Source organism: Solea senegalensis, linkage group LG3, assembly GCF_019176455.1.
Source record: "Solea senegalensis isolate Sse05_10M linkage group LG3, IFAPA_SoseM_1, whole genome shotgun sequence".
NCBI classification, from domain to species: domain Eukaryota; kingdom Metazoa; phylum Chordata; class Actinopteri; order Pleuronectiformes; family Soleidae; genus Solea; species Solea senegalensis.
Genome location: NC_058023.1, coordinates 21,456,911 through 21,481,838, shown reverse-complemented (window position 1 = coordinate 21,481,838; position 24,928 = coordinate 21,456,911). Strand labels below are relative to the sequence as shown.

The window sequence follows — 24,928 nt, the reverse complement described above, 5'->3', positions numbered from 1 at the left end:
GCACAGACAGACGGAAGGAAGGATTTCCACTCTGCACTTTTATTTGACAAAATATGAATTTGACTACACAAAGCCAGGTCTCTACATGTACTACTCACACATTGACAGAGAACTGGGAAATCAAAACCTATACTAACTCATCACATAGAGCAAAAATGGACTGGAGCATATTGTATTTTGCTGTTTTTAAGTCTCAGTGCCTCGACCCATGATGGCTTTCTTTGTGTTTCTCTCTGGTCTCAACAGGATTATGTAACATTTAGGTCCAAACAGTGCCACCAAGAGGCCAAAACTGGAGGCCAGGATAGCAAATACCTCCACTGCATCTGCATATTTGCCTGGTGAGCTGATATAAGCAGGGACAAAGGCCACCCACACTGCACAGAAGATCAACATGCTGAAAGTGATGAGTTTGGCCTCATTGAAACTATCTGGAAGATTCCTTGCTAGAAAAGCTAACAAACAACTGAGGACAGCCAGTAAACCAATATAACCAAGTAAAACTGCAAAACCAACTGTGGACCCAACTACACACTCATAAACTATCTTGTCACTGTGATACTGCGTGTTTTTATGAGGCATTGGTGAAGCAGAGACAAGCCAGACAGTGCAGATTACTGCTTGAACAGAAGTCAGAACCAGAACTGTCCCTCTCTGCTGCACAGCACCAAACCACTTGAGACTGGACTCCCCTCCTGGTTTGGAGGCCCTGAACACAGCCAGAACCACCATGGTTTTCACCAGGATACATGAGACACAAAGCACAAAGCTGATGCCAAATGCTGCATGTCTTAGTTGGCAAGTCCATAATCTGGGTCGTCCAATGAACAGCAACGAACACAAGAAACACAATTTGAGTGACACCAAGAGAAGAAAACTGAGTTCTGAATTGTTGGCACGAACTATAGGTGTACTGTGATGATGGATGAAGATGCCAAGAACAACAACACAGATAAACGTGCCCAACAGTGAGGTGGTTGTCAAGCAGATACCCAAAGGCTCATGGTAGGAGAGGAACTCTGTTTTCTTAGGAACACAGTGGTCACGATGGGGGCTGGACCAGAAATCTTCTGGGCAACTGGTGCACTCCATGGAGTCTGAGAAAAGAGGGAAAGTGATGAGAAATATGTTTAAACAACATCTCTGAACTGTGGTGTTTACACTCACTTTACACTCACTAGTCATATTGCTGATCTTTCCCTCAGAACAAGGGACGCAGTCAAAACAACACACAGGCTCCCCCTTCTTTCTGGCCATGCGGGTACCTGAAGGACAACTCTCACTGCACACTGACCGAGGAGGCTGTGTGGAGAAAAATAAATATCTGTGAGACTAATCTATAATGACTAAAATAATCCATGGCTGTCTAAAAAAGTAAGAAGTGACCTGTTTGGATTCAAAGTTCCAGAAGATTTTGTCTTCATCCAATGTGAGTTCTTCACCTTTGAAGTCTGACCTCTTAACCTCACCCACTCTCTGAACTTTAGTTTGTCCATCAGGGAGCCACACCCAGTTCATGATGTCGTATATTGGTAAGGCGTCACCATTTTCATCAAATGACACTTGATCACCAAATGATGTGGTGAAGTTGACTTTTTCCAAGTAATGCAAAAGCTTTGGATAATAGAATCAGATGTATAGAATGATAGACTGTTCACATAAACATAAACCATTAAAAAGCCATTAAAAGATCCAATTTTTTTTTCCTGATGATGCTACATAATGTAAGAACTGTTCTCAGATGCACTTGGGGCTCTGATAGAGCCACAGCAGGTGACTTCACACAACCAAGGTTGACCTTTGTTTGGACCGAGGGTTTCCTGGTGGACCACAGGCTGTCAAGGCTTGCCATCGCAGAGGTGGCACAACCGATGCAAAGCAGGATGTCAGAGGAGCTCTTGCAGTCTGATTCAAAGGTAGCAAACCTGTAGACGGCTTCAACGGAGTGGGAGTTGATCACCAGTCCTGCTGCCATAGACTCAAAGGCTTGTTCCAGGTCCACGTAGGCTGCATAGAGAGGTTTCCTGAACTCCCTTCTCTTCTCAGCCAGTAGTCAGTATGGCCTTGACCACTTCTGCTAGGTTGGGGAGATCAGTAGGGCTGAGGCAGCTAGTCTTTCCAATTGAGGAGAGGGGGTGCCATCTGTTGCCATCTGGAGTATCTGGGATGGTTTCATCCAAGGCTTTCACACAGGCGGTAACTGGTGTTGTCTTCCAGGAGAGGGTCCTTAGGGTCCTGTAGAGGGAGCCTTGGTCACCTCTTCGGGCAGCTGCCTGTGCTTCTTCTGCTAGGTTGTTGAACGAGTTCTACTTGTCCTTTGCAGAGCAGCTTGTTGCACTTGGCGTTAAGATGTCTGCACTCCCTGCGGTTTCCTTACAGTCTGGCTGTTCTTTTTGCCTCCACAACACTGAAAGTCTCCACTGACAGGAAGTCTTTCCTATTCTTCCTTCTCTTGTGCCTGAGCACCTTGGCTGTGGCAGCGGTGATGCTTTGCTTGATCTTCTCCAGGTTGTCCTCATCTGGGTCAACAGACAGGGCGGAGAAGTGGTTGTGTCCAGCTGGAAGTAGGCTGTGACTTCAGGGGACTGCTGTTTGGAGATGTCAACGTCGTTGTGCTGAGCTTTGGAGGTGGAGCTCCTTTTCAGTCGAAGACAGACTGTCATGGTCAGTAGCCTGTGGTCGGAGTTTCCTAGCTCAGCACTGGGGTAAACATGGCAGTTGGTTGAGGTGTGCCAACTGGTTTGCTGGTAAGGATGTGGTCAAGTTCCTTCCTTGTGTGGCCATCATTGCTGATCCAGGTCACAGTGTGTATGAACTGCTGGAAGAAGGAACGTTCTGTTCATAGACAAAAGTTGGAGCAGAACTCTAGGATTCTTGTTCTGTTGTTACAGGAGCCAGTTCCATGGGGGCCTAGGGTGCTCACAAACCCGGCTCTATCGGGCCCGGTTGTAGGATTAAAGTCTTCAAGGATCCAAATAATGTCATGTTTGGAGATGTCGTCCATAAATGCTGATAAGTGGGTGAAAAAATCATCCTTCTAGTTGCCATGGTGGGGGCATAGGCCACAATGACGATGAGGTGGAGCGAGGGCAAGTTCATCCCCTTAGCGATGTTGGCCATCATCCCTGCCCGACCAGAGGAAGTTGTAGTCGTTTGCTAAATGTGTGCCGGATCCAGGTGAGCATACTTCTGTGAGACCTTCTACTGTGGCACTGAGACGACCAGCTCTGCTGATCCTTCCCTGTTCATGGACAGTATGTTCCAAGTTGCAACTCTTGTTGTTGGAGATCCGTTACGCTTAACTTGTGGGTCCAGCCAGTCCTTGGTCGGAATTCCATTGGGGTCAGTCCCATATGCGAGGATTCGTAGCAGATTTGTTTTATGTGCGGGGGTTGCTTAACCAGCGCACAACCTCGGCTGGATTTATAGGCCGCCCATCAGGGGCTGAGGCAGTGCAGGTGCTATTAGCCAGCGGCAGCTCCCAGGGGTAGAACCTGCCAGGAGCATGGGGAACCATTGCAGGGTGCCTGCTGGTTCTCCAACCCGACCCCCCGTGGTATCGCAACCCAGAGTCATTGCAGCAGCCGTAGCCCGGGGAACTTTACAAAGGAGAGGAATTGCAGAGAGTAGACTATTTTAAACATATAGGTTTTGAGTCTAAATTTTGTACCAGTTGAAGTTTATGGAGGGATTTGTGAGGGAGACCAGAGAGGAGAGGGTTACAGTAATCAATGCAGGAGGTGATGAGGCTGTGAACAAGGACTGAGAAATTCACAAAATTCTGATGAATTTTGTGAATTTTCCCGTTGAAAAACTGCATTAGTGAGTTCCAGGTGTCGGTTGAATACAGGTGGGGGGGGGTAGGGAGTCTGGGGGTTGGAGAATTTTATTGAGTGAAAACAGTGTCTTTGTGTTATTTACATTTTGGCAGAGTTCCTGAGTAATAGTTTTATTTGGTTAGTGATATTGAGTCTTTGCTTGAAGAGCAGCAAGATGATTCAGACTAGTGCAGACCAGATTGAGATCCTGCTGTATCACATAGTGAGTTTGGATGACGAGATGGAGTCACAGAACCGGGTGGTGAATCAAATTGGTAGCAAGGCTAGTCTGAAGTTAGCTATCTCACACGCTCGGACACAAACACACCAGATTAGACAACATCTGAGGGTAGTGGATGGACTAAAAGTATTAAGTGGGGTTAAGTGTCATTAAGAGTTGTATGTAAACTGATATCTCACCTGCCATGGCTCCAGTCTTTGTAAATGAGCACAGGTGTTGTTGCTGAAAGGTCCTCTCCCTGGCTCACACTGCAGAATGTCATCAAGAGCATATGCCAGTGCATACACAGCCTTATACACATTATACTCTAGCCTGATGTTTGAAACATCCAGGAACTCAGTCTCCACATTCTCTATAACTTCCAGTCCAGTGCATAATTCTCCTCCAGCTTCCACCCAACCTTCTGGACGTGGTGCAATGCTGCACTGAAATGTGTGTTCCCAAAACTTATTCACCTGAAAAGAAAAAGTTTTGAAATAATGACACTATTTAATTTTTGATAGTTCCATGTCAGATTGAAATATTTAATTCTCACCATGCTATTTCCATGGGTGTTGTTGTGATGTAGGTTAGGACGTATTTGTAACAGGAAATCCCTGAGACCTGATATTTCTCCTCGACGGATGGCAATGCCCAGTGTTCCACCCAGGTACGGCATGAGATGGGGCATCTGGAGTGAAATCACTGAGATCCAGGCTTCACTGGCCATCCACTGCAGGCCTGTCACATTCTGCCTCACCACCTGTACATTGAATAATAACAAAGTAAATATAACATAACATAATAATGTAACATAATGAGTATATCAATATTTTTGTTTTAACCAATAAAGCTTAATTTAGTTTCAACAGTTGATGTAATACATAGGTATGCACCATAATAAACTGACTGCAGACAAAATTGCTGGCCTCTGTAGTTCTCAGAATATCTAAATGTTAAAAGACTACTGTCAATGGCTTTCTTAGTCCATGCTTTTGTCACTGGCACTCCTTCATCACCATCTTGTTCAGCCATTGCTTCACTCATTGTCCCAGACTCCTCCCCCCTTTTATGAACAGCTGTTCATAAGAGCTGCCTTTCTCTGTCCACCTGTTGAAGCTCGATGTGAGCAATGGAGAGGCTCCTCACACAGCTGCAACTTGGTGTAAGAATTAAGTCAGGACCACATCCCATGGACTGCTCCCCACTGTCCCTCCCTCTTTCCCTCCTTAGCTCTCAGATCACTTATTGGCATTTTTCAAAATCAAACATTGGGCAGAAATCACACTTTGAACACTGATTTCTCACCAGGTAAAATTCCTGAAGGGATGCTTTATTCATTATAGCAATTTTTGTTTTGTGAGAGTAAAATCTGAATAATTTAATTTGATGGATTTATCTAACACTCAAGCAGTTTTGAGTGGTCATCAAGACTAGAAAAGTCCTATATCTTTTACCAGTTTTGATAATTGAGTTTTTTTACACTTTTTGAGTGTCGCAACCCCTGCGCCAGGACATGTTCAACAAAACTACCCATAATCCTTTCAATAATCCAGAGAAATTAAACAAATGCTCCAAGTCTGCATTTGGATAAAAAATGAAAGCACAGCATACAAAATCTATTTGGAACTAAGTACATGTAAATATAACAGTCAGATTTATAGAGAAAACAATTGTATGCCAAGCTTTATTGAATATACATGAACACCTACCTCTTTCATAAGGTTGAGTATGCGACTCTGATTTGCAAACACAATCACCACTCGAGCTGTAGATTTCCTCATCACATCCACTATTCTCCTCAGTTCAGCAGGGTCGTAAACTCGGGGCAACATCTCTGTGTAAGCCAGACAACCTCCACCAGCTGGACCCAAATCAGAGTGAAAGGATCGGGCAGCATGGACTCCATAATCATTATCACTGATGAGCAGACCTGCCCAAGTCCAACCAAAGTGTTTTAGAATCTGAATCATAGCATTCACCTATGTGGACACAGAGCAGAGGGAACAATGCACAAACTGGAATCATCTTTCACTAGAAATCCTGCTAAACAAGCAGCAGATATTTGTAGACATGAAATAGCAGGACACACAGATTTATACCAGTAACATTAACTAGGGTTCACTCCAGGTTTAAGAGAGTCAGGGTCATGATATTGTTCAAGAATAAGAGTATTTTACACTAAAGACTTGACACTTCTGTGGATTGTATTTTATTTGACTACTATCAAAATTTCTCAAATCACAAAGCGATTATTTTTCACTGCAGTATACATGGAATGTTGTTGCACATGATTTGTTTTATGCATTTTGAATTAGCAAATTTTTCACCTGAAAAGCATCACTCGGAATCGTCCTAAAGAAAGATGGAAATTTTTGTCGATCACTCAGGCATGAACATGTGGCAAAATAACTCACCTGCAAAACAACAGAGCATGTGTTCAAAAAGAAAATTGTTGGCTCATTTTTATTTTTATTTTTTTCAAAGTTTTAAGTTTGATTCTTCAATGACTTCACTTTCATTCACTGTCTATTAATTACTGAAATTACATTTAAAAATCACAATAATGAGTGAGGTGAAATACAAAAGCTTACCAGAGGCACTCTGTACGAACCTAAGACTGTGGATATGGCAATAGTGCGAGTCGAGGAAGAATCACCCACAATACCTAGAACTGGAGGAGTTCCTACACAGTTCTTCCCTAATGTAACTTGCTCTTCTTGACCACTGACTAAGGTCAGTGCTGCACGAAACGCAATGCCTAGTTGGATGCAGTTATCATACAGACTGTATCCCAGAGTCACATTAGGCAGCAGGTTAGAGTTTCTGTTGATCTCATCGATAGCAAAGGCCATGGTCTGAGCATGTCTGAATCCCATAACATCAAAACTGAAACAAAAAATAAAATTTTTTACCATTTAAATACATCATACACTCACTGTGATGTGTTTCATTATGTCGGATACTGGAAATAGTGACTTAAGCTTCAACACCCATAATAAAAATGAAACAGATTCTTAATTTGTCTGTTTCCCTGTCAGACTCACCCAAAGCAGGTGGGCTGTTGTGGCTCTGAGGTAAAAGACAGATCAGGATATGCTGGAAAGAAGTGAAGTTTGAAAATCCCACCTAGAATCACATCTCCAGGTTTGTGCATCCCATTTAGATCAAACTGTCCCCGTAACTGACAAGAGGAGGAATAAAGAGAGGACAGAGTAGAGGAAAAACAGGAGAACAACATTAATGTGAGGAGATTGGTGTCTGAAAATATCCTCATGACTTTGCTCTGTCTGGTTCATTCCTGTCTAAGTTCAGGCTCATCACAATATCACCATATTTTATCTATTTGCAGTGTTGTTATGTTTGCATACCACCCATCAGGGCGGAAAAAGAAGCTGTAGGGTTGGGCCTGAATCATGTTTCTAACTAATTTATTAATGTATTTATTGAAACACACAGTATGTCATTTCTGCCAATAGGGGTCTCTCATTCCAAACTACCAAAATAATCAAAACAATCAAAACAATAACAGAATGAGTTTGGGCTGGACTGACATCCAGACAATCTACCTTTTTAAGTTGCTTGGTGGGTGAGATCATGTTTAAGCATGTATCACTGAACCAGATGCTTTAATACATATTATTATGTAATAATAATGATAACAACAATAATAATAATATTTATTATTATTATTATTATTATTATTATAACAGTAATAATAATAATAAAACAAATTAAGTATCCATATAGGCTTTGCATCACCTGCACCATCATCTATTACAGGGGTGGCCAACCAGTCAGAGCCTAAGAGCCACATTTTTTTACTGTGTTACCGCAAAGAGCCACATCATACACATGGGCACACATGAACATCGCCTCATCCCTTCCTCACACACACACAGACCTCTGCTTAGCCAGATTTATTGTAAATGTCACACACCAACATGATAATGACAGAATTTGACTTCTATAGACCACGGGCCAGTCATTTTCAACATTGAACATTGTGTGCACTGTCTCACACACACAAACTCTCAGTTCAACCAAGTCCACAAACAAAAATATAATAATTAAAATATCTTCAGTTGTTGCCACTCGAAGCAATTCTTTCACATGGGTGTCAGTCAGAACAGATCGATGCTTTGATTTCACGTGTTTCAGGGTAGAAAACACAGACTCGCAGACGTATGTTGACCCAAATATTGACAGTATCTTAAGCGCAGCCCGTTTGACATTGGGGTATTTTTCCATTGGCACACTTTTCCAGAACTCAATGACCCCTTCCCTTAAAGCAGGTTTCAGTTGGTCCTCCTCACAAAGATCGATAATCTCCAACTCAGCCGCAGCCTCATCTGTGACTAGCGGGGCTTTCAAACAGTGCGTCTCCACATTAAATGGGTCAACGAGGAATGCAATCTGTGGCGAGAAAGTACCTTGCCTTTTGATAGCCACCTCACAGTGCAGTGCAGCGGCAGGTCACCTGGAAGCCCTTGGTCCAGCTCAGCGATAAGATTCTTGAATTGCCTGTGGTTAAGCGCATGTGTACGGATGTAGTTGACGATTTCCATCACAGGCTTCACGACGTTGTCTAAATTCAATGATTTAGACACGAGATTTGACGCTTTGAAATGCGCTAATGACGCCTGGCATATAAGGCAGAATGGCTTGCCATTACGCTCAACAAAAAAATATAAACTCTCCCATTCTGTTAAAAACGTCCTGTGTTCATCTTCATATTTTCGTTTGGCTGTGCATTTTTTCCCTGCCATTTTGAAGGCGAACTGGACACAAATTGTTTACTCAAAAGATCTTGTCCCTACTGGGAAACTTTGCCGTATTTTCATCTAATGCGCATGCGCGTTTGGCGAAAGTACCGTATTGAACTCAAGCGAAGCGAACACGCACATTAAAAAAAACACAAACCCAAACTTCGATATGAACGTTAGAGCCGCATGAAACCAGGCAAAGAGCCGCATGCGGCTCGGAAGCCGCGGGTTGGCCAGGCCTGATCTATTATGTGTTCAGTCATTGAAGTGCGTCCAAGATGATGTTTTATGCCCATCCTCAAGACTAGCCTTATTTACTTTTGATATGAGACTGGATTGTAGGGTATCTAATGACATAATGGCCTCCCCTGCAATGAATGGTTCAACTGTGCAGTCCTCATCCACCACACGACAAGGAACGTCATCCATGAAGACAGGAGCCATAGATGATCAGGATGGCTCTAATCATGAAATCCATCCCTAGGATGGAGGGGGAGGATAGGTTAGGAATAATACCGAAACACTGGTACAAGTGTTTCCCCATGAAACCAAAAGAGAGCCAAGTCACACGGTCAGGAGTGCAGGGGACTTTGTCAGGAAGGCTCACTGATGGACTGACTTGTTCCGTTTGGATAATCGTTGTTGACAAAAGTGCGAAAGTGAAGCACGAGTGTCCAAATGTGGCGACACGAGGTATGGGGAGGTGCCTTTTTTAGGCAGCCTCGATCAATTTAAATTGTTGCCAGACAACGCCTCCCTGGAAATTTCGGAGCGGCGAATGCCGACGCAAGCGAGGCGATCAGTTCCGCAAACACACAACTCCAATCAGGCACAGCAACCAGACCCAACAACCTCTTCAACTGAGGGAAAGAAGTGGAAACAGAGCAGAAGCAAAGCAGCAGCGGTTCTAGGAGCGGATTAATCGGCACTGCGCCGTTACGGTCAGTCGTCCGATCAGGCGATCCCGGCCAACACAGCGTGGAACGGGAGGATCAACGCTCCCCGAGAGCGACCAGCGGCAGGCAGTGAGTGGCACAGAGCGGTGAACAGCGAGCAGCCAGCAGCAACACCCAAGTGGACCTTTATAAAACAATCACATTAGTACTGGATGGGCAACGTACGCAAGAAATGCAGCCGGCAGCCCACCTGTAACCGCACGGATGCGGAAATGGAGGAAGCACAGGAGTGATGCGACCCAGCCTCCAGCAAGCTTAGGACTGACAGGAGCTTTACGCCCGCCTTTATGTGGCAGTCTCCCACTGTGATTGGGTGGAACTGCAGCCCATCTGATTGTTACTGAAATATATATTGCCACAATCCGCCCCCATCAATTGAATCGTCGTCCCGACGATGGAATAACCAACAACAATCTAGGCTCAGCTCCAAGGCCTAAATAGTGCAGCAACTGCATTAGAAGTGGGAACAGAAGGATTAACACTTCCTTGTCCAGCGCCCCCTGCAGACCGCGGGAGGTGGTGGACATTGGAGTGGTGACCTGCAGTCAACCGTGCTGTTCGCCGGACAGCATCTTCAGCAACAGGGAGTGAAAAAGTACCTGCCACTACCGGAGCAGGGACCACTAAAGAAGACGGCACAGAGGGGGCTGGGTCAGATGGTGGAACCAGAGATCTTGGGGTGGTTCGGGTCACAGCTTCGGCCTGGAAGGAAGTGGGCAACGGGTTAGCAGGCCTCACTACCAGCCAATCACCATCACATGACACCTCATCCTCTGAATGAGATTGCTCAGGAGGAGGTGGAGAGGAAACAGCAGCACCACCGGGAGGATCTACCCCTACCACAGCCTTCAACAAAGAATGATGGACCTGCCTGGCTCGGGCTGGGTCATCCCTAGGGGCAATGGTGTAGACCGATCCCCCTTCCCTCGGTGCCCTCATGACTCGACACATAACCGAGGCCCACTGATCCTGGATTTTGTGGCGCCCCCGTACACCAAGGTCTCGCAACTAGACCAACTGGCCCTCTTCCAGGGGGACATCGCGGACATGTTGGTCATGGTTTTTCTTACGGCGCTCTGCAGCAGCCTTCAATCGGTCACAAGCTCCCTCGAAAGCCAGCTGTAAGCGGGCTTGGTGCTCCTGAACCCACTTGTGGACATAGCCACCGACAGGATCCTGAACCCTGCCTAAAAGGAAGTCAACTGGGAGTCTTGGCTCCTGGCCAAACATCAACAGAAAAGGGGACTCACCAGTTGCCTGATGCGGGGTGGTGTTATAAGCATACAAGACCTGGGGAAGACAGGAACTCCAGTCATGCTTACGGGACACAGGCAATGTACGCAGCAGATCGTGGAGTGTTCTATTGAAACGCTCACATTGCCCATTCCCTGAAGGATGGTATGGTGTGGTTCGAGACTTCTCTATCCCGTACAAAACACATAACTGCCGAATGAGAGAACCCTCAAAACTCCGTCCCTGATCTGAATGTATCCGGGCTGGGACACCAAATTTTGAGAACCACTCAGTAACCAAGACCCGAGCTACAGTGGTAGCTCACCGATCACTGGTAGGTACAGCCCATGTGTACTTACTGAAGACATCCATCATTATGAGGACATCTTCCACCCCATTACGACTGGGCTCCAGGACAGTAAAATCAATAGCCAGGATCTCATTAGGTTGAGAAGCCAATAGGTGCCCCATGAAGCTATGAGCAGCCGTTTGACTCACCTTGGCCACCTGGCACCTTTCACATGCCTGGCACCACTGTGCCACCTCAGCAGACATCCCTGGCCAGTAACACCGCTGGCGCAGGAGCTCCAGAGTCCTCTCAATCCCCTGATGACCGTGCCCTTGGTGAACCTCAGTCAGCACACCTGTTTTTAAAGCTGCAGGCAACACCAACTGTAGCACAACCTCGGCACCATCCGGCCAGCGATACAACACACCATCCCTTTCCAGCAATCGGTCCCACTGCCGGAGCAGCACCAAGGCTGACTGAGACACTTGTCTCCTTTCCTCTTGAGTGGGACGCTGTTTGCGTGCCCAGAAGGCCAGGACTTCCTGGATGACTGGGTCAGTGTGCTGAAGCGTAGCCATGTCAGATGGGGGATGATGGGGCAAGGCTGCAACAGTGGCTTGTGTCGCATCTACCTCGTCTATCTGCAGGACCTGCTGTAAGGGTTTAGGGAGCAACGTGCCACGGACCATAGTTTGCAGGTCTTGTACCCCGGGGAGGTGCTGACGAGAAAGGGCATCGGCGTTCCTATTGCTATGACCTGAACGATATTTAAGTTCAAAATCAAACAACGCAAGCTGGGCTGCCCAATGCTGTTCAGTGGCCCCAAGCTTGGCGGATGAAAGATGACTCAAGGGATTGTTGTCGGTGTACACAACACATTTGTGCCCCAACAGGTATTCCCTAAACTTTTCAGTCATTGCCCACTTGAGCGCCAGAAACTCCAACTTCATGGAACTGTAGTTACTCATACTGCGCTCAGTGGGCCTCAAACCACGGCTCGCATAAGCTATGGGCCGTACCTTACCATCCTGTTCTTGCGATAGCACAGCTCCAAGACCACCGTAACTGGCGTCCACCTCCAGGATTAATGGGAGGGTGAAGTCGGCATACGCCAGCACAGGTGCAGTTGTGAGACGAGTTTTCAAAGTCTCAAAGCTATGGCAACACTCCTCTGTCCAACGACCAGCGACGGTTTGAACTACTCGCTTAGGTTTGAGGCCTGCCAGCTCTGCCACCAGCTTGTGCAGGGGTGCTGCCAACTTTGCAAAACCCTCCACAAAGCGGTAGTAGCTGGCAAAACCAAGGAAGGAACGCAGCTCTGAGAGAGTGGCAGGAGGGGGCCAGCTAGCGACAGCCTTGACCTTACTGGGGTCGGTGGAGACACCTTTGTCTGAAATGACATGACCCAGGTAACTCACTTCCTGCTGGAAGAAGGCACACTTACTGAGTTTCACCTTTAGCCTTTCATGCTGCAAACGCCCCAGCACCACACTCAACCTCTCCAGATGTTGCTCTATAGTAGAGGAGAAAACCACTATATCATCGAGATACAACAGCAAGGATTGGCACTGCTGGTCGCCAAAAATCCGCTGCATCAATCGCTGGAAGGTGCTGGGAGCGTTACAAAGCCCAAAGGGCATGCGGTTCCACTCAAACAGGCCAAAGGGAGTACAAGGGGTCGTTTTAGAACGATCGGCCTCTGCCACAGGGACCTGATTGTACCCACTAGCCAGGTCCATGGTGGAAAACCAACAAGCACCGGTTAGGGCATCTAAGGACTTGTCGATGCGGGGCAATGGGAATGCATCCTTCCTTCCTTTTACCATTCAGGAGCCTATAATCCACACACATACGAAGACTACCGTCCTTCTTCTTGACCAGCACAATTGGAGAGGCATATGGGCTGCTGCTCTCCCTAATGACCTGAGCCCCCAGTAGTTGATTAATATGATCTTTAACAACCTCATACTCAGATGGAGGAATTCGGCGATACCGTTGCCGCACAGGGACATCATCTAAGAGAGGAATCTCGTGGGAGATCAGGTCAGTACACCCTAGGTCCCCGTCATAAGCTGAAAACACAGAACGATACTGGCCAAGAAGAGCCCTCACCTTATCTTGTGCTCCCGCAGGCAAATGACCCAACTCCAAAGCTGCCATCTGCTCCTGTACTGATGGAGAAACAGATTGAGAAGCCACTGTAGCCACCACGGGTGGCACCTCAGTGACACCAGCAGGCAAACTCACCACCCGTACCTCCTCTAAGGTCCCCATAATAGCATGGGGGTAAAGCAGCACGTCTACAGACCCTACATTCACAACGGGAATGTATGCTGTGCCCCGTACTACCGGTACCAGGGCAGGAGATGCAAGCAGCCCAGCGGGCAAGCCAGAGTCTAGGGACTGAAAGAGCACAGTAGTGCCAGAGTGCTGCTCTGGGCATGTGGCCGCGACAATCTTCATCACGCCACCCGGGATACGACAAGCCTTTTTACCACGTAGCTTGACTTTCCCTGCCCCCTGATCAGTTTTAACACTGGCTTCATGGCACCTTTGGAGGGCCTGTGCGACGGCCTTAGGGGCCTCAGCTACCACTGGCAGGTCAAACAAAGCTAAGCCATGCTGCCCAAAAAGTTCTCCATAGCACCTGCGGATAACATTCATCCCTAAAATACCGGAAGCCTGCAAAGATGCACTACCAGGCTGGTCCTTGACCACCAGGATCCCACAGGCTGGCAACAACTTCCCACAAAGCTCTACATCCAGCTCTAAGTAGCCGATATAAGGGATAGCCAGGCCATTGGCTGCTTTGAGCTGCAGCCAGTGACAAAATTTAAGACGCTCTTGGCCCCAGGGCTCAAACTGCTGATGGAAAAGAGACTCAGTAATAGTTGACACCATAGATCATGTATCTACTAAACAAGAGACCGCAACCCCTCCCATCCTCACACCTAAATGAGGACAAGATGACATGAGCTTGGACACTTCCATGTCACCTGCACCTAACCCTGAGCCAGTAACGGCCCCCTCCGAACTGTGACTCTGCAGTCCGGCGGGTGCTAGTTTTCCGACGCCTGGGCAGAATGGAACGGTCTACGTGGCTGAGAGACCGGCAAAGAAGGCTGAGTACAGGGAGGGACACGAGCTCCATCACACTCCCTGGCAATGTGACCTGGTTGCTGACATCTCCTACAGATAATGGGACCACGAAAAGTTGTTCGGCTTTGCTGCTGAGAGACCTGCAGACGGGAAATGCTCTGAGTCAGTTGGTTCAGCTGTTCCTGCTGCAACTTCAGCATTTCCTTCATCTCACCCAGCTCCAAGGCTTGAGGCGAACTAACACCTGCCTGATGGCTGCCCTGGACCACACACTGAGCATTGAAGACAGAAGGAACAGAATGACTACGACCTCTAACACCTCCAGGTAAGCCCTCTCGCTCCCACCTGATCGCCTCACTCCTAGCCTCCAGTAAGGTAGCAGTAGGCTGCCTGCGCACAAACTGTTTCAGCTCGCGACGAAGTGACCCATCCAGCACATGCTCCACAAACTGGTCCCGTAACAAAACCTCTGCATTGGGTACGCCACTGGGTGCACGCTGCTTCACAGAGGTCATGAGGCTCATCAATGCAAGGGAAAACTCTAATAGAGTCTCTCCCTCATGCATGCCGTCGGGAGAAAAATGCCTTTTGTAAAGCTACATATGACTCTGCACACCCATAAAGCTCTTCTAACACTGCAATGATCTTGGCTGGGTCTAAACGCTCTTCACTGGGGCGGTACTTAATTTCCTCACGCGCCTCCCCCTCTAGGTGGTCAAATAAGAAGAATGCCTGATCGGATGCAGACAAGTGGCGTGCTCTCATACAGGCTTGCACCTCCTCCAGCCATTCGGCCAACCCTATGGCTGACTTCCCCCTAAATGTGGGACATTTTCTGTCTCTGGGCACAAAAATCAGTCTCTCCGTTGAAGGAGCACTGGCAAAGGAGGGTGCAGTGGGCGCAAGTGAAACTGGGGCCACTGTACTAGGGCCAGGCATGGCCGCCACCTGTTCCTGTCTCATCCTCTCATTGTCTGCTCTTAGCTGAGCAACTAAATCCCTCAGTTCCTGCAGTTCTGCAAAAAACAATGAAAAAAAAACACAGAACGCACGTCTGTGTTCTCAAATTGCAAATCCTTCCGACAACGCCAGATTGTGGCGACACGAGGTATGGAAGGTGCCTTTTTAAGGCAGCCTCGATCAATTTAAATTGTTGCCAGACAACGCCACCCTGGGAATTTCACCCAGGGATTTCTTATAAGTCGACTAACCCAAATAAAGCAAGGCACTGAGGTTCGTTATGCAACGAGACAGAGACGGCAGTTCAATAATAAAAAATACTTTTATTTATATAAATTTCTGTTTTAAAAATACTATAAAAAGAATTACTCACGTAAGGGGACATATAAGGGGAACCAATCAGTGCTGAGACCTACAGCGGAAAACCGTATCCAAAAGAAAAGGGGATCCCAGGAACACCACACGTGAAGCAAATCAAAGTAAACAAAACAAAGAAGCTACAAAGTGCTAACACAACAAAAAGGGGACACCGTGACCAGGACACCAATCCACCACCGTAGGCTCAGCACCTGAATGGGGGCGACCAGAAAGCAACCAATTAGAAAATAACAAATAATGAAACAAAACAATAACTAATAACAAAAGAGAAATCAAAGAATTAAATGTACAGGAATTATAATAATTAAACCCAATGACAAACAAAATTCTATATAACAACAATTGAAAAGCAATCCATAATAACCCAAAACGAACAGAATAATTGTAATTATGGGTTACAGCAAAACAAATTACAAACGAAATTAAAGAAATTACCACAAAAGAACCAAATCAAATATATATATATTATATATCCTCTCATGCGAGTACATACACACACACACACACACACAGTTTAAGACGTGGCTGCCCACAATCGGAGACAGCGTTACCAAGCGACCTGGCGGAGCGGCGAATGCCGACGCAAGCGAGGCGATCAGTTCCGCAAACACACAACTCCAATCAGGCACAGCAACCAGACTCAACAACCTCTTCAACTGAGGGAAAGAAGTGGAAACAGAGCAGAAGCAAAGCAGCAGCGGTTCTAGGAGCGGATTAATCGGTGCTGCGCCGTTACGGTCAGTCGTCCGATCAGGCGATCCTGGCCAACACAGCGTGGAACGGGAGGATCAACGCTCCCCGAGAGCGACCAGCGGCAGGCAGTGAGTGGCACAGAGCGGTGAACAGCGCGCAGCCAGCAGCAACATCCAAGTGGACCTTTATAAAACAATCACATTAGTACTGGATGGGCAACGTACGCAAGAAATGCAGCCGGCAGCCCACCTGTAACCACACGGATGCGGAAATGGAGGAAGCACAGGAGTGACGCGACCCAGCTTCCAGCAAGCAAAGGACTGACAGGTGCTTTACGCCCGCCTTTATGTGGCAGTCTCCCACTGTGATTGGGTGGAACTGCAGCCCATCTGATTGTTACTGAACTATATATTGCCACACAAAGTTGCCTCCAAGGGCCCTGGATTAAAGTTAGCTTTGGTTCTCAATGGCCTGTTCCAGGGAGCCTGAGACATGACATAGGACATGTTGCTCTTGTGGGGGTGTGGCAAGTGGGACAAGGCTCAGTTAGTGTCTGCAGGGAGGATTGCCTCACCCCCAAAAGTTTCCTGACTGTCTGATACAGATTGGGAATGAGCTTGCAGCAACAAGTCCATCACTGATGAGATAAGGGCGCCATACAGTGCAACTCTGTGTTTTTCCATTGAGTTCAATCTGCTCCTGGGCAGGTAGTGGGCTCTTTTATTCGTTACACTCGCCCAGCATGTGAGCCACAAGTGTTGAGAGGGGCTCATCTGGTGCTTGGACTTGGTCAAGCATGCCTCTCAGGACACGGTCCTGGAGGTCAGATGGCAGAAAAACTGTTCTAAAGAAGCAGAACTGAGCCCACTTGATGACATGCGAACTGAGTGCTTTAAACCATTTATTAGCTCTTTTGCAAGGAAACATGGCAGTTAATGTAGCATCTGTATGTCAGACAGCTTCAGTGAGGATTTGTAGGTGTTGACAGTATTCAACCAGTCTTCGGGGGCATGATGCAATACAGCCGCAATCAGTCTAGATGTGTTGGACAGCTTGAGCGAATTTGGCTGCACTGGGTGTACACGGGGTCGAAGTGGCCATGGAAGCTTGGTTTGGTTGTTGGGATACAGGACTGTCTGAGTGTTTTTTATCAGACTGCTCCTGGCGTTTGAGTATGCTGTGCTGTAGCTCCAGTGAGTCCGACGATTACTCTCACAGTCTTACAACCTCTGCCTGTAGGTCCTGAACCTGTTCTACTTGGCCTTGAGAAGTATGTGAGGAATAACATATGCAGTCAGACAAGTAAGGTCCATGTCAGAGTAAGAGTCAGCACACCTATATAATGTTGTATAGGAGCTAAAACATGCTAACTATCCATGCTACAGTTCAATAAAATAAGCTCCTTTATAATACACACAGCACTATGTGATTACTTGCAGCAAAATAGAAATCCAAACCGTACATAGAAAGCAGTTATTGGGAGCGATCAGTCATATCCATCCAGCAGAGAGGCAAAGCCAAGTGCTTACATCCCACGCCACGGACACTAAACTAGCACCTGACTGCAGACACGTTAGTTCCCACTCAAATTAGATCCAACATGGAATACTCACCTGGACTCCCACGGTGGAGAAAAGCAGACCGACACGGTCAAAGCTCTTCGTTCTGGTTCCTAGACAACGTCCACGGAATAATGTTAAGGCACCATTTATATCGTGTAGTTAATGCAGGTGGTGAGGCTTAGCTGAAGTAGCCATTAGCAGAGCACAGACAGACGGAAGGAAGGATTTCCACTCTGCACTTTTATTTAACAAAATATGAATTTGACTACACAAAGCCTGGTCTCAATGCACTACATGTACTACTCACACATAAACAGAGAACTGGAAATCAAAACCTATACCAACTCATCACATAGAGCAAAAATGGACTGGAGCATATTGGAGGAGATGTAAAATTCACATTAAGATTAAACAATGTGGATTCTCTTTTGGATTTTGTGTGTTCAAATGAAAAGTATGTCTCTTTGTTCAATACATACTGTACATTACTATAAATGACTGTGTGTTTTTGAGCATACTCTTTCTCACATAACATTAATATCATTGTTAACATATTCTGTACCTGAATATTTGTATTAAGGAAACAATTGATTATTTTTGTATTTTGCTGTTTTTAAGTCTCAGTGCCTCGACCCATGATGGCTTTCTTTGTGTTTCTCTCTGGTCTCAACAGGATTATGTAACATTTAGGTCCAAACAGTGCCACCAAGAGGCCAAAACTGGAGGCCAGGATGGCAAATACCTCTACTGCATCTGCATATTTGCCTGGTGAGCTGATGTAAGCAGGGACAAAGGCCACCCACACCGCACAGAAGATCAGCATGCTGAAAGTGATGAGTTTGGCCTCATTGAAACTGTCTGGAAGATTCCTTGCTAGGAAAGCTAACAAACAACTGAGGACAGCCAGTAAACCAATATAACCAAGTAAAACTGCAAAACCAACTGTGGACCCAACTACACACTCATAAACTATCTTGTCACTGTGATACTGGGTGTTTTTATGAGGCATTGGTGAAGCAGAGACAAGCCAGACAGTGCAGATTACTGCTTGAACAGAAGTCAGAACCAGAACTGTACCTCTCTGCTGCACAGCACCAAACCACTTGAGACTGGATTCACCTCCTGGTTTGGAGGCCCTGAACACAGCCAGAACCACCATGGTTTTCACCAGGATACATGAGACACAAAGCACAAAGCTGATGCCAAATGCTGCATGTCTTAGTTGGCAAGTCCATAATCTGGGTCGTCCAATGAAGAGCAATGAACACAAGAAGCACAATTTGAGTGAAAACAGGAGAAGGAAACTTAGTTCTGAATTGTTGGCACGAACTATAGGTGTGCTGTGATGATGGATGAATATGCCCAGAACAACAACACAGACAAATGTGCCCAAAAGTGAGGTGGTTGTCAAGCAGATACCCAAAGGCTCATGATAGGAGAGGAACTCTGTTTTCTTAGGAATACAGTGGTCACGCTGGGGGCTGGACCAGAAATCTTCTGGACAACTGGTGCACTCCATTGAGTCTGAGAAAAGAGGGAAAGTGATGAGAAACATGATTATACAACATCTCTGAACTGTGGTATTTAAAACTTTACACCCACCAGTCGTATTGCTGATCTTTCCCTCGGAACAAGGGACACAGTCAAAACAACACTCAGGTTCCCCCTTCTTTCTGGCCATGCGGGTACCTGGAGGACATCTCTCACTGCACACCGACTGTGGAGGCTGTGTGGAGAAACATCAGTATCTGTTCGATTAATCTATACTGACTAAGACAAATCCATGTTTGTCTAAGAAAGTAAGAAGTGACCTGTTTGGATTCAAAGTTCCAGAAGATTTTGTCTTCATCCAATGTGAGTTCTTCACCTTTGAAGGCTGACCTCTTAACCTCACCCACTCTCTGAACTTTAGTTTGTCCATCAGGGAGCCACACCCAGTTCATGATGTCGTATATTGGTAAGGCGTCACCATTTTCATCAAATGACACTTGATCACCAAATGATGTGGTAAAGTTGACTTTTTCCAAGTAATGCAAAAGCTTTGGATAATAGAATCAGATGTATAGAATGATAGACTGATTACATAAACATAAACCAGTAAAAGGCCATTAAAAGATCCAATAAAGTAAATCAAGTTTCTTCCTGATGATACTTCATAATGTAAGAACTGTTCTCAGATGCACTTGGGGCTCCTATAGAGCCACAGCAGGTGACTTCACACAACCAAGGTAACGGCACTGACACACCCACTTGCAGGCATGATTGTGGCTCTTCCCACTGACTGGCATCACCATTTTCATCAAGTGACACCTGATCACCAAATGATGTGGTGAAGTTGACATTTTCCAAGTAATGCATAAGCTTTGGATAATCAAATCAACTGTATAGAATGTTAAGAATTAGAAATAGACTATATGTATTGATTGAATTTTTTTTTTTTTTGGAATTTCGATTTTGGTCACTGCAGACACAGACACATTAAATGAATCAGTCAGTCAATCTCAGTCAGGGAAGCTCCATGTGTCCCCTGTGTTAACAACTAATGTAGTCGGTGCACCTTCATGTTGGATAATCTGTTCAATACCCTGCAGGACACCATCATAACAATGGGCAGCTCCTTCAGTAACAGGCTGAAACATCCTAAATATTTGAAGAACTCAGCCCAGGGAGCCCTAGGGGGACAGGAGATGGGCAGGTCCCTGATCCTGTCAGGGTCAAAACCTCCAATATGCCAGGAGGATGGTGGATGTGACTTTGCAACAGCCACAGCCGCTAACCCCTCACCAGTCCAACCACATCGTAAAAGTGGTGTAACAGGCTGAGCGGGGCAGCTATAAGGACCAAGAAGGAGTGACCACCTATGCCCATGTCAGCACAGCACCACAACACCTGAAATCTGAATCCAGATCCCACCCATAACCTTGAGCCAGCCCAGACCCGGAGCTAAAAGTATGTGAAGGATTATATGACATTAAGATTTAAGTGTAAACTGATATCTCACCTGCCATGGCTCCAGTCTTTGTAAATGAGCACAGGTGTTGTTGCTGAAAGGTCCTCTCCCTGGCTCACACTGCTGAATGTCATCAAGAGCATATGCCAGAGCGTACACAGCCTTATACACATTATACTCTGGCCTGAGGTTTGAAACATCCAAAAACTCAGTCTCTGCATTCTCTTCAGCTTCCTGTCCAGTGCATAATTCTCCTCCAGCTTCCACCCAACCTGCTGGAGGTGGTGCAAATCTACACTGAAATCTGTGTTCCCAAAACTGATTCACCTGGAAAAAAAGAAAAAGGATTTCTTGAAATAATTACACTATTTAATTTTTGGTGGTTCCATGTCAGATTGAAATATTTAATTATCACCATGCTATTTCCATGGGTGTTTTCGTGATGTAGGTCAGGGCGTATTTGTAAGAGAAAGTCCCTGAGACCTGGTATTTCTCCTCGACGGATGGCAATGCCAAGTGTTCCAACCAGGTACGTCATGAGATGGGGCATCTGGGGTGAAATCACTGAGACCCAGGCTTCACTTGCCATCCACTGCAGGCCTGTCACATTCTGCCTCACCACCTATACATTGAATAATAACAAGTAAACAAGTATGTAACTAAACCCAAATCATTTTTCCAATGTAAATCAATGTATATGTCTATCTAGCGATGCTATTTGCTAATCCAGATGTTATTTGATGAGAGAAGCAGTAGATACGACATTTCTAATCAATTGCTTCTCTCTTCTCAAACACTAGCTACTGTTAATGGCTTTCTTAGTCCATGCTTTTTCCACTGGCACTCCTTTGACGATCTTGTCCAACCATTGCTTCACTCATTGTCCCAGACTCCTCCTCCTTTTATAAGTTGCAGAGCTGTCAGTTTGTTGCCTTTGTCTGTCCACCTGTTGAAGCTCAGTGTGAGTGTTTAAGAGGCTCCTCACACAGCTGTAACTTGGTGTAAGAATTAACTCAGGACCACACCCCACTGTCCCTCCCTCCTTCCCTCCTCAGCTCTCAGACCACTTATTTGCATTTTTCCGAATCAGTCATTGGACAGAAATCAAACTTTAAACACAGATATCTAATCAGATAAAATGTATTCAATACTTTTCCAAATGTTAGTTCCTGAAGTGATGCTTTATTCAACATAATCATTTTTGTTTAGTGAAAGTACAAACTGAATAATTTATTTTACTGGATTTGTGTAACACTCAAGCAGTTTTGAGTGGTCAAGACTGGTCAAGACAGTGTAAACCCCTGGGCCAGGACAAGTTCACCAATACTACCAATAATCCTATGAACAATCCAGATAAATTAACCAAAAGCTGCAAGTCTGCATTTGGATTGAAAAAGAAAGCACAACATTTTCACAGTAACACAAGTAGCGTGATGCTTTAAACATTCTTACTATAAAATACTCCTGATAGAACCTTTAACAAGTCAGATGTGTTACATTATCATTTAAATCATTAGATTTAAGTAAATATAAAAATAACAGTCAGATTTATGGATAAAACAGTTGTATACCAAGCTATTTAATAAGAATATATATCAACACCTACCTCTTTCATAAGGTTGAGTATGTGATTCTGACTTGCAAACACAATCACCACTCGAGCTGTAGATTTCCTCATCACATCCACTATTCTCCGTAGTTCAGCAGGGTCATAAACGCCGGGCAAAATCTCTGTGTAAGCCAGACAACCTCCACCAGCTGGACCCAGATTAGAGTGAAAGGATCGGGCAGCGTGGACTCCATAATCATTATCACTGATAAGCAGACCTGCCCAAGTCCAACCAAAGTGTTTTAGAATCTGAATCATAGCATTCACCTATGTGGACACAGAACAGAGGGATTAATGCACAGGCTGGAATCATCTTTAACTAGAAATCCTGCTGAACAAGCAGCAGATATTTGTGGACATGAAATAGTAGGACAAACAGATTTATACCAGTAACATTAACTAGGGTTCACTCCAGGTTTAAGTGAGTCAGGGTCATGATATTGTTCAAGAATAAGAGTATGTCACACTAAGGACTGGACACTTCTGTGGATTGTATTTTATTTGACTACTATCAACATTTCTCAAATCACAAAGTGATTATTTTTCACTGCAGTATATATGGAATGTTGTTGCACATGATTTGTTTTATGCATTTTGAATTAGCAAATTGACTTTCACCTGAAAAGCATCACTCGGAATCGTCCTAAAGAAAGATGGAAATTTTTGTCGATCACTCAGGCATGAACATGTGGCAAAATAACTCACCTGCAAAACAACAGAGCATGTGTTCAAAAAGAAAATTGTTGGCTCATTTTCATTTTTTCAAAATTTTAAGATTGATTCTTCAATGACCACACTTTCATTCAATTTCTATTAATTACTGAAATTACATTTAAAATCACAATAGTGAGTGAGTTGAAATACAAAAAAAACAAAAAACTTACCAGAGGCACTCTGTACGAACCTAAGACTGTGGATATGGCAATAGTACGAGTCGAGGAAGAATCACCCACAATCCCTAGGACTGGAGGAGTTCCTACACAGTTCTCCTCTAATGTAACTTGCTCTTCTTGACCACTGACTAAGGCCAGTGCTGCACGAAATGCAATGCCTAGTTGGATGCAGTTATCATACAGACTGTATCCCAGAGTCACATTAGGCAGCAGGTTGGAGTTTCTGTTGATCTCATCGATAGCAAAGGCCATGGTTTGAGCCTCTCTGAATCCCATTACATCAAATCTGAAACAAAAAATATAAGTTTTTACCCTTTAAATACATCTGTGCAAAGCTATACCTTTCAGTATGTCAGATACTGGAAATAGTGACTTAAGCTTCAACACCCATGATAAAACTTAAACAGATTCTTAATTTGTCTGTTTCCCTCACAGACTCACCCAAAGCAGGTGGGCTGTTGTGGCTCTGAGGTAAAAGACAGATCAGGATATGCTGGAAAGAAGTGAAGTTTGAAAACCCCACCTAGAATCACATCTCCGGGTTTGTGCATCCCATTTAGATCAAACTGTCCCTGTAACTGACAAGAGGAGGAATACAGAGAGGACAGAGCAGAGGAAAAACAGGAGAACAACATTAACGAGAGGAGACTGGTGTCTAAAAATATCCTCATGACTTTGCTCTGTCTGGTTAATTCCTGTCTAAGTTCAGGCTCATCACAATATCACCATATTTTATCTATTTGCAGTGTTGTTTATGTTTGCATACCGCCCATCAGGATGGAGGAAGAAGCTTTAGGGTTGGGCCTGACTCATGTTTCTAACTAATTTATAAATGTATTTATTGAAACACACAGTTTGTAATTTCTGCCAATAGGGGTCTCTCAATCAAAACAACCAAAATAATCAAAACAATAACAGACTGAGTTTGGGCTGGACTGACATCCAGACAATGTACCTTTTCAAGAAGCTTGATGGCATATATCATTGAATCAGATGCTTAATACATATTATTATAATAATAATGATAACAATAATAATAATTATTATAATAATAATACTACTAATAATAATACAAATTAAGTATTCAATTTCCATTTTTGTTCTATATAAAGTAGAGACCTGACACCCTTAGCTCCAGCTGGCCCTAACTCTGGCCATGTTCATCACGAGCCCATCAACCTCAAGATTTCAAGTATTCTCTTGTGATTACCTGCCCTGCCTTGTGCTGCAACTATTTCTCATTGTCTTCCCCTTCCCAGTGTATTTAAGCACTGTCTACCTTCCCTTAAGTGCTAGATCTTGACAAAATGGAGGGCTTTCCACGGTGCTCACACAAAAACAACAGATCACTGGGAAATCGAAACCGAGACCAACTTGTCACATAGAGTGAAAGTAGACTGGAGTCCAGCTTCACTGGATCCCATGGGCCAGTGGAATGCTCAGTGATTCATCCTGCATCATCTGTTCAACCTGCTCCTCTATGATATGCTTTTTAGTTAGAG

General features: G+C 45.2%; 2 protein-coding genes across 2 annotated transcripts; both read right to left on the bottom strand.

Annotated features, from left to right (window-relative positions):
• Positions 1-17: 17 nt before the first annotated feature.
• LOC122767052 (extracellular calcium-sensing receptor-like) lies at positions 18-7,384 on the bottom strand. The gene is made up of 9 exons (XM_044022394.1): positions 7,086-7,384; positions 6,633-6,927; positions 6,369-6,455; positions 5,751-6,020; positions 4,595-4,801; positions 4,239-4,514; positions 1,387-1,614; positions 1,179-1,302; positions 18-1,097 (listed from the first exon to the last, which is right to left on the bottom strand). The coding sequence occupies exons 1-9, from the start codon at positions 7,313-7,315 to the stop codon at positions 187-189; spliced, it is 2,628 nt and encodes an 875-aa protein (XP_043878329.1). The 5' UTR covers positions 7,316-7,384; the 3' UTR covers positions 18-186.
• Positions 7,385-16,586: 9,202 nt separating this feature from the next.
• Positions 16,587-24,193, bottom strand: LOC122767047 (extracellular calcium-sensing receptor-like). The gene is made up of 9 exons (XM_044022388.1): positions 23,868-24,193; positions 23,418-23,712; positions 23,152-23,238; positions 22,531-22,800; positions 21,340-21,546; positions 20,976-21,251; positions 19,786-20,013; positions 19,577-19,700; positions 16,587-19,498 (listed from the first exon to the last, which is right to left on the bottom strand). Exons 1-9 carry the CDS (start codon positions 24,095-24,097, stop codon positions 18,588-18,590), a joined length of 2,628 nt encoding a protein of 875 aa, XP_043878323.1. The 5' UTR covers positions 24,098-24,193; the 3' UTR covers positions 16,587-18,587.
• Between the last annotated feature and the right edge of the window lie 735 nt (positions 24,194-24,928).

Coding starts and splice junctions, on each gene's coding strand:
- LOC122767047 (XM_044022388.1), bottom strand. CDS start 24,097: ATGAGGATATTTTTAGACACCAGTCTCCTCTCGTTAATGTTGTTCTCC. Junction 23,713..23,867: donor CAACAGCCCACCTGCTTTGG/GTGAGTCTGTGA, acceptor TTTTTGTTTCAG/ATTTGATGTAATGGGATTCA. Junction 23,239..23,417: donor GTTCGTACAGAGTGCCTCTG/GTAAGTTTTTTG, acceptor GTTGTTTTGCAG/GTGAGTTATTTTGCCACATG.
- LOC122767052 (XM_044022394.1), bottom strand. CDS start 7,315: ATGAGGATATTTTCAGACACCAATCTCCTCACATTAATGTTGTTCTCC. Junction 6,456..6,632: donor GTTCGTACAGAGTGCCTCTG/GTAAGCTTTTGT, acceptor GTTGTTTTGCAG/GTGAGTTATTTTGCCACATG. Junction 1,615..4,238: donor AAAGACTGGAGCCATGGCAG/GTGAGATATCAG, acceptor TATTATCCAAAG/CTTTTGCATTACTTGGAAAA.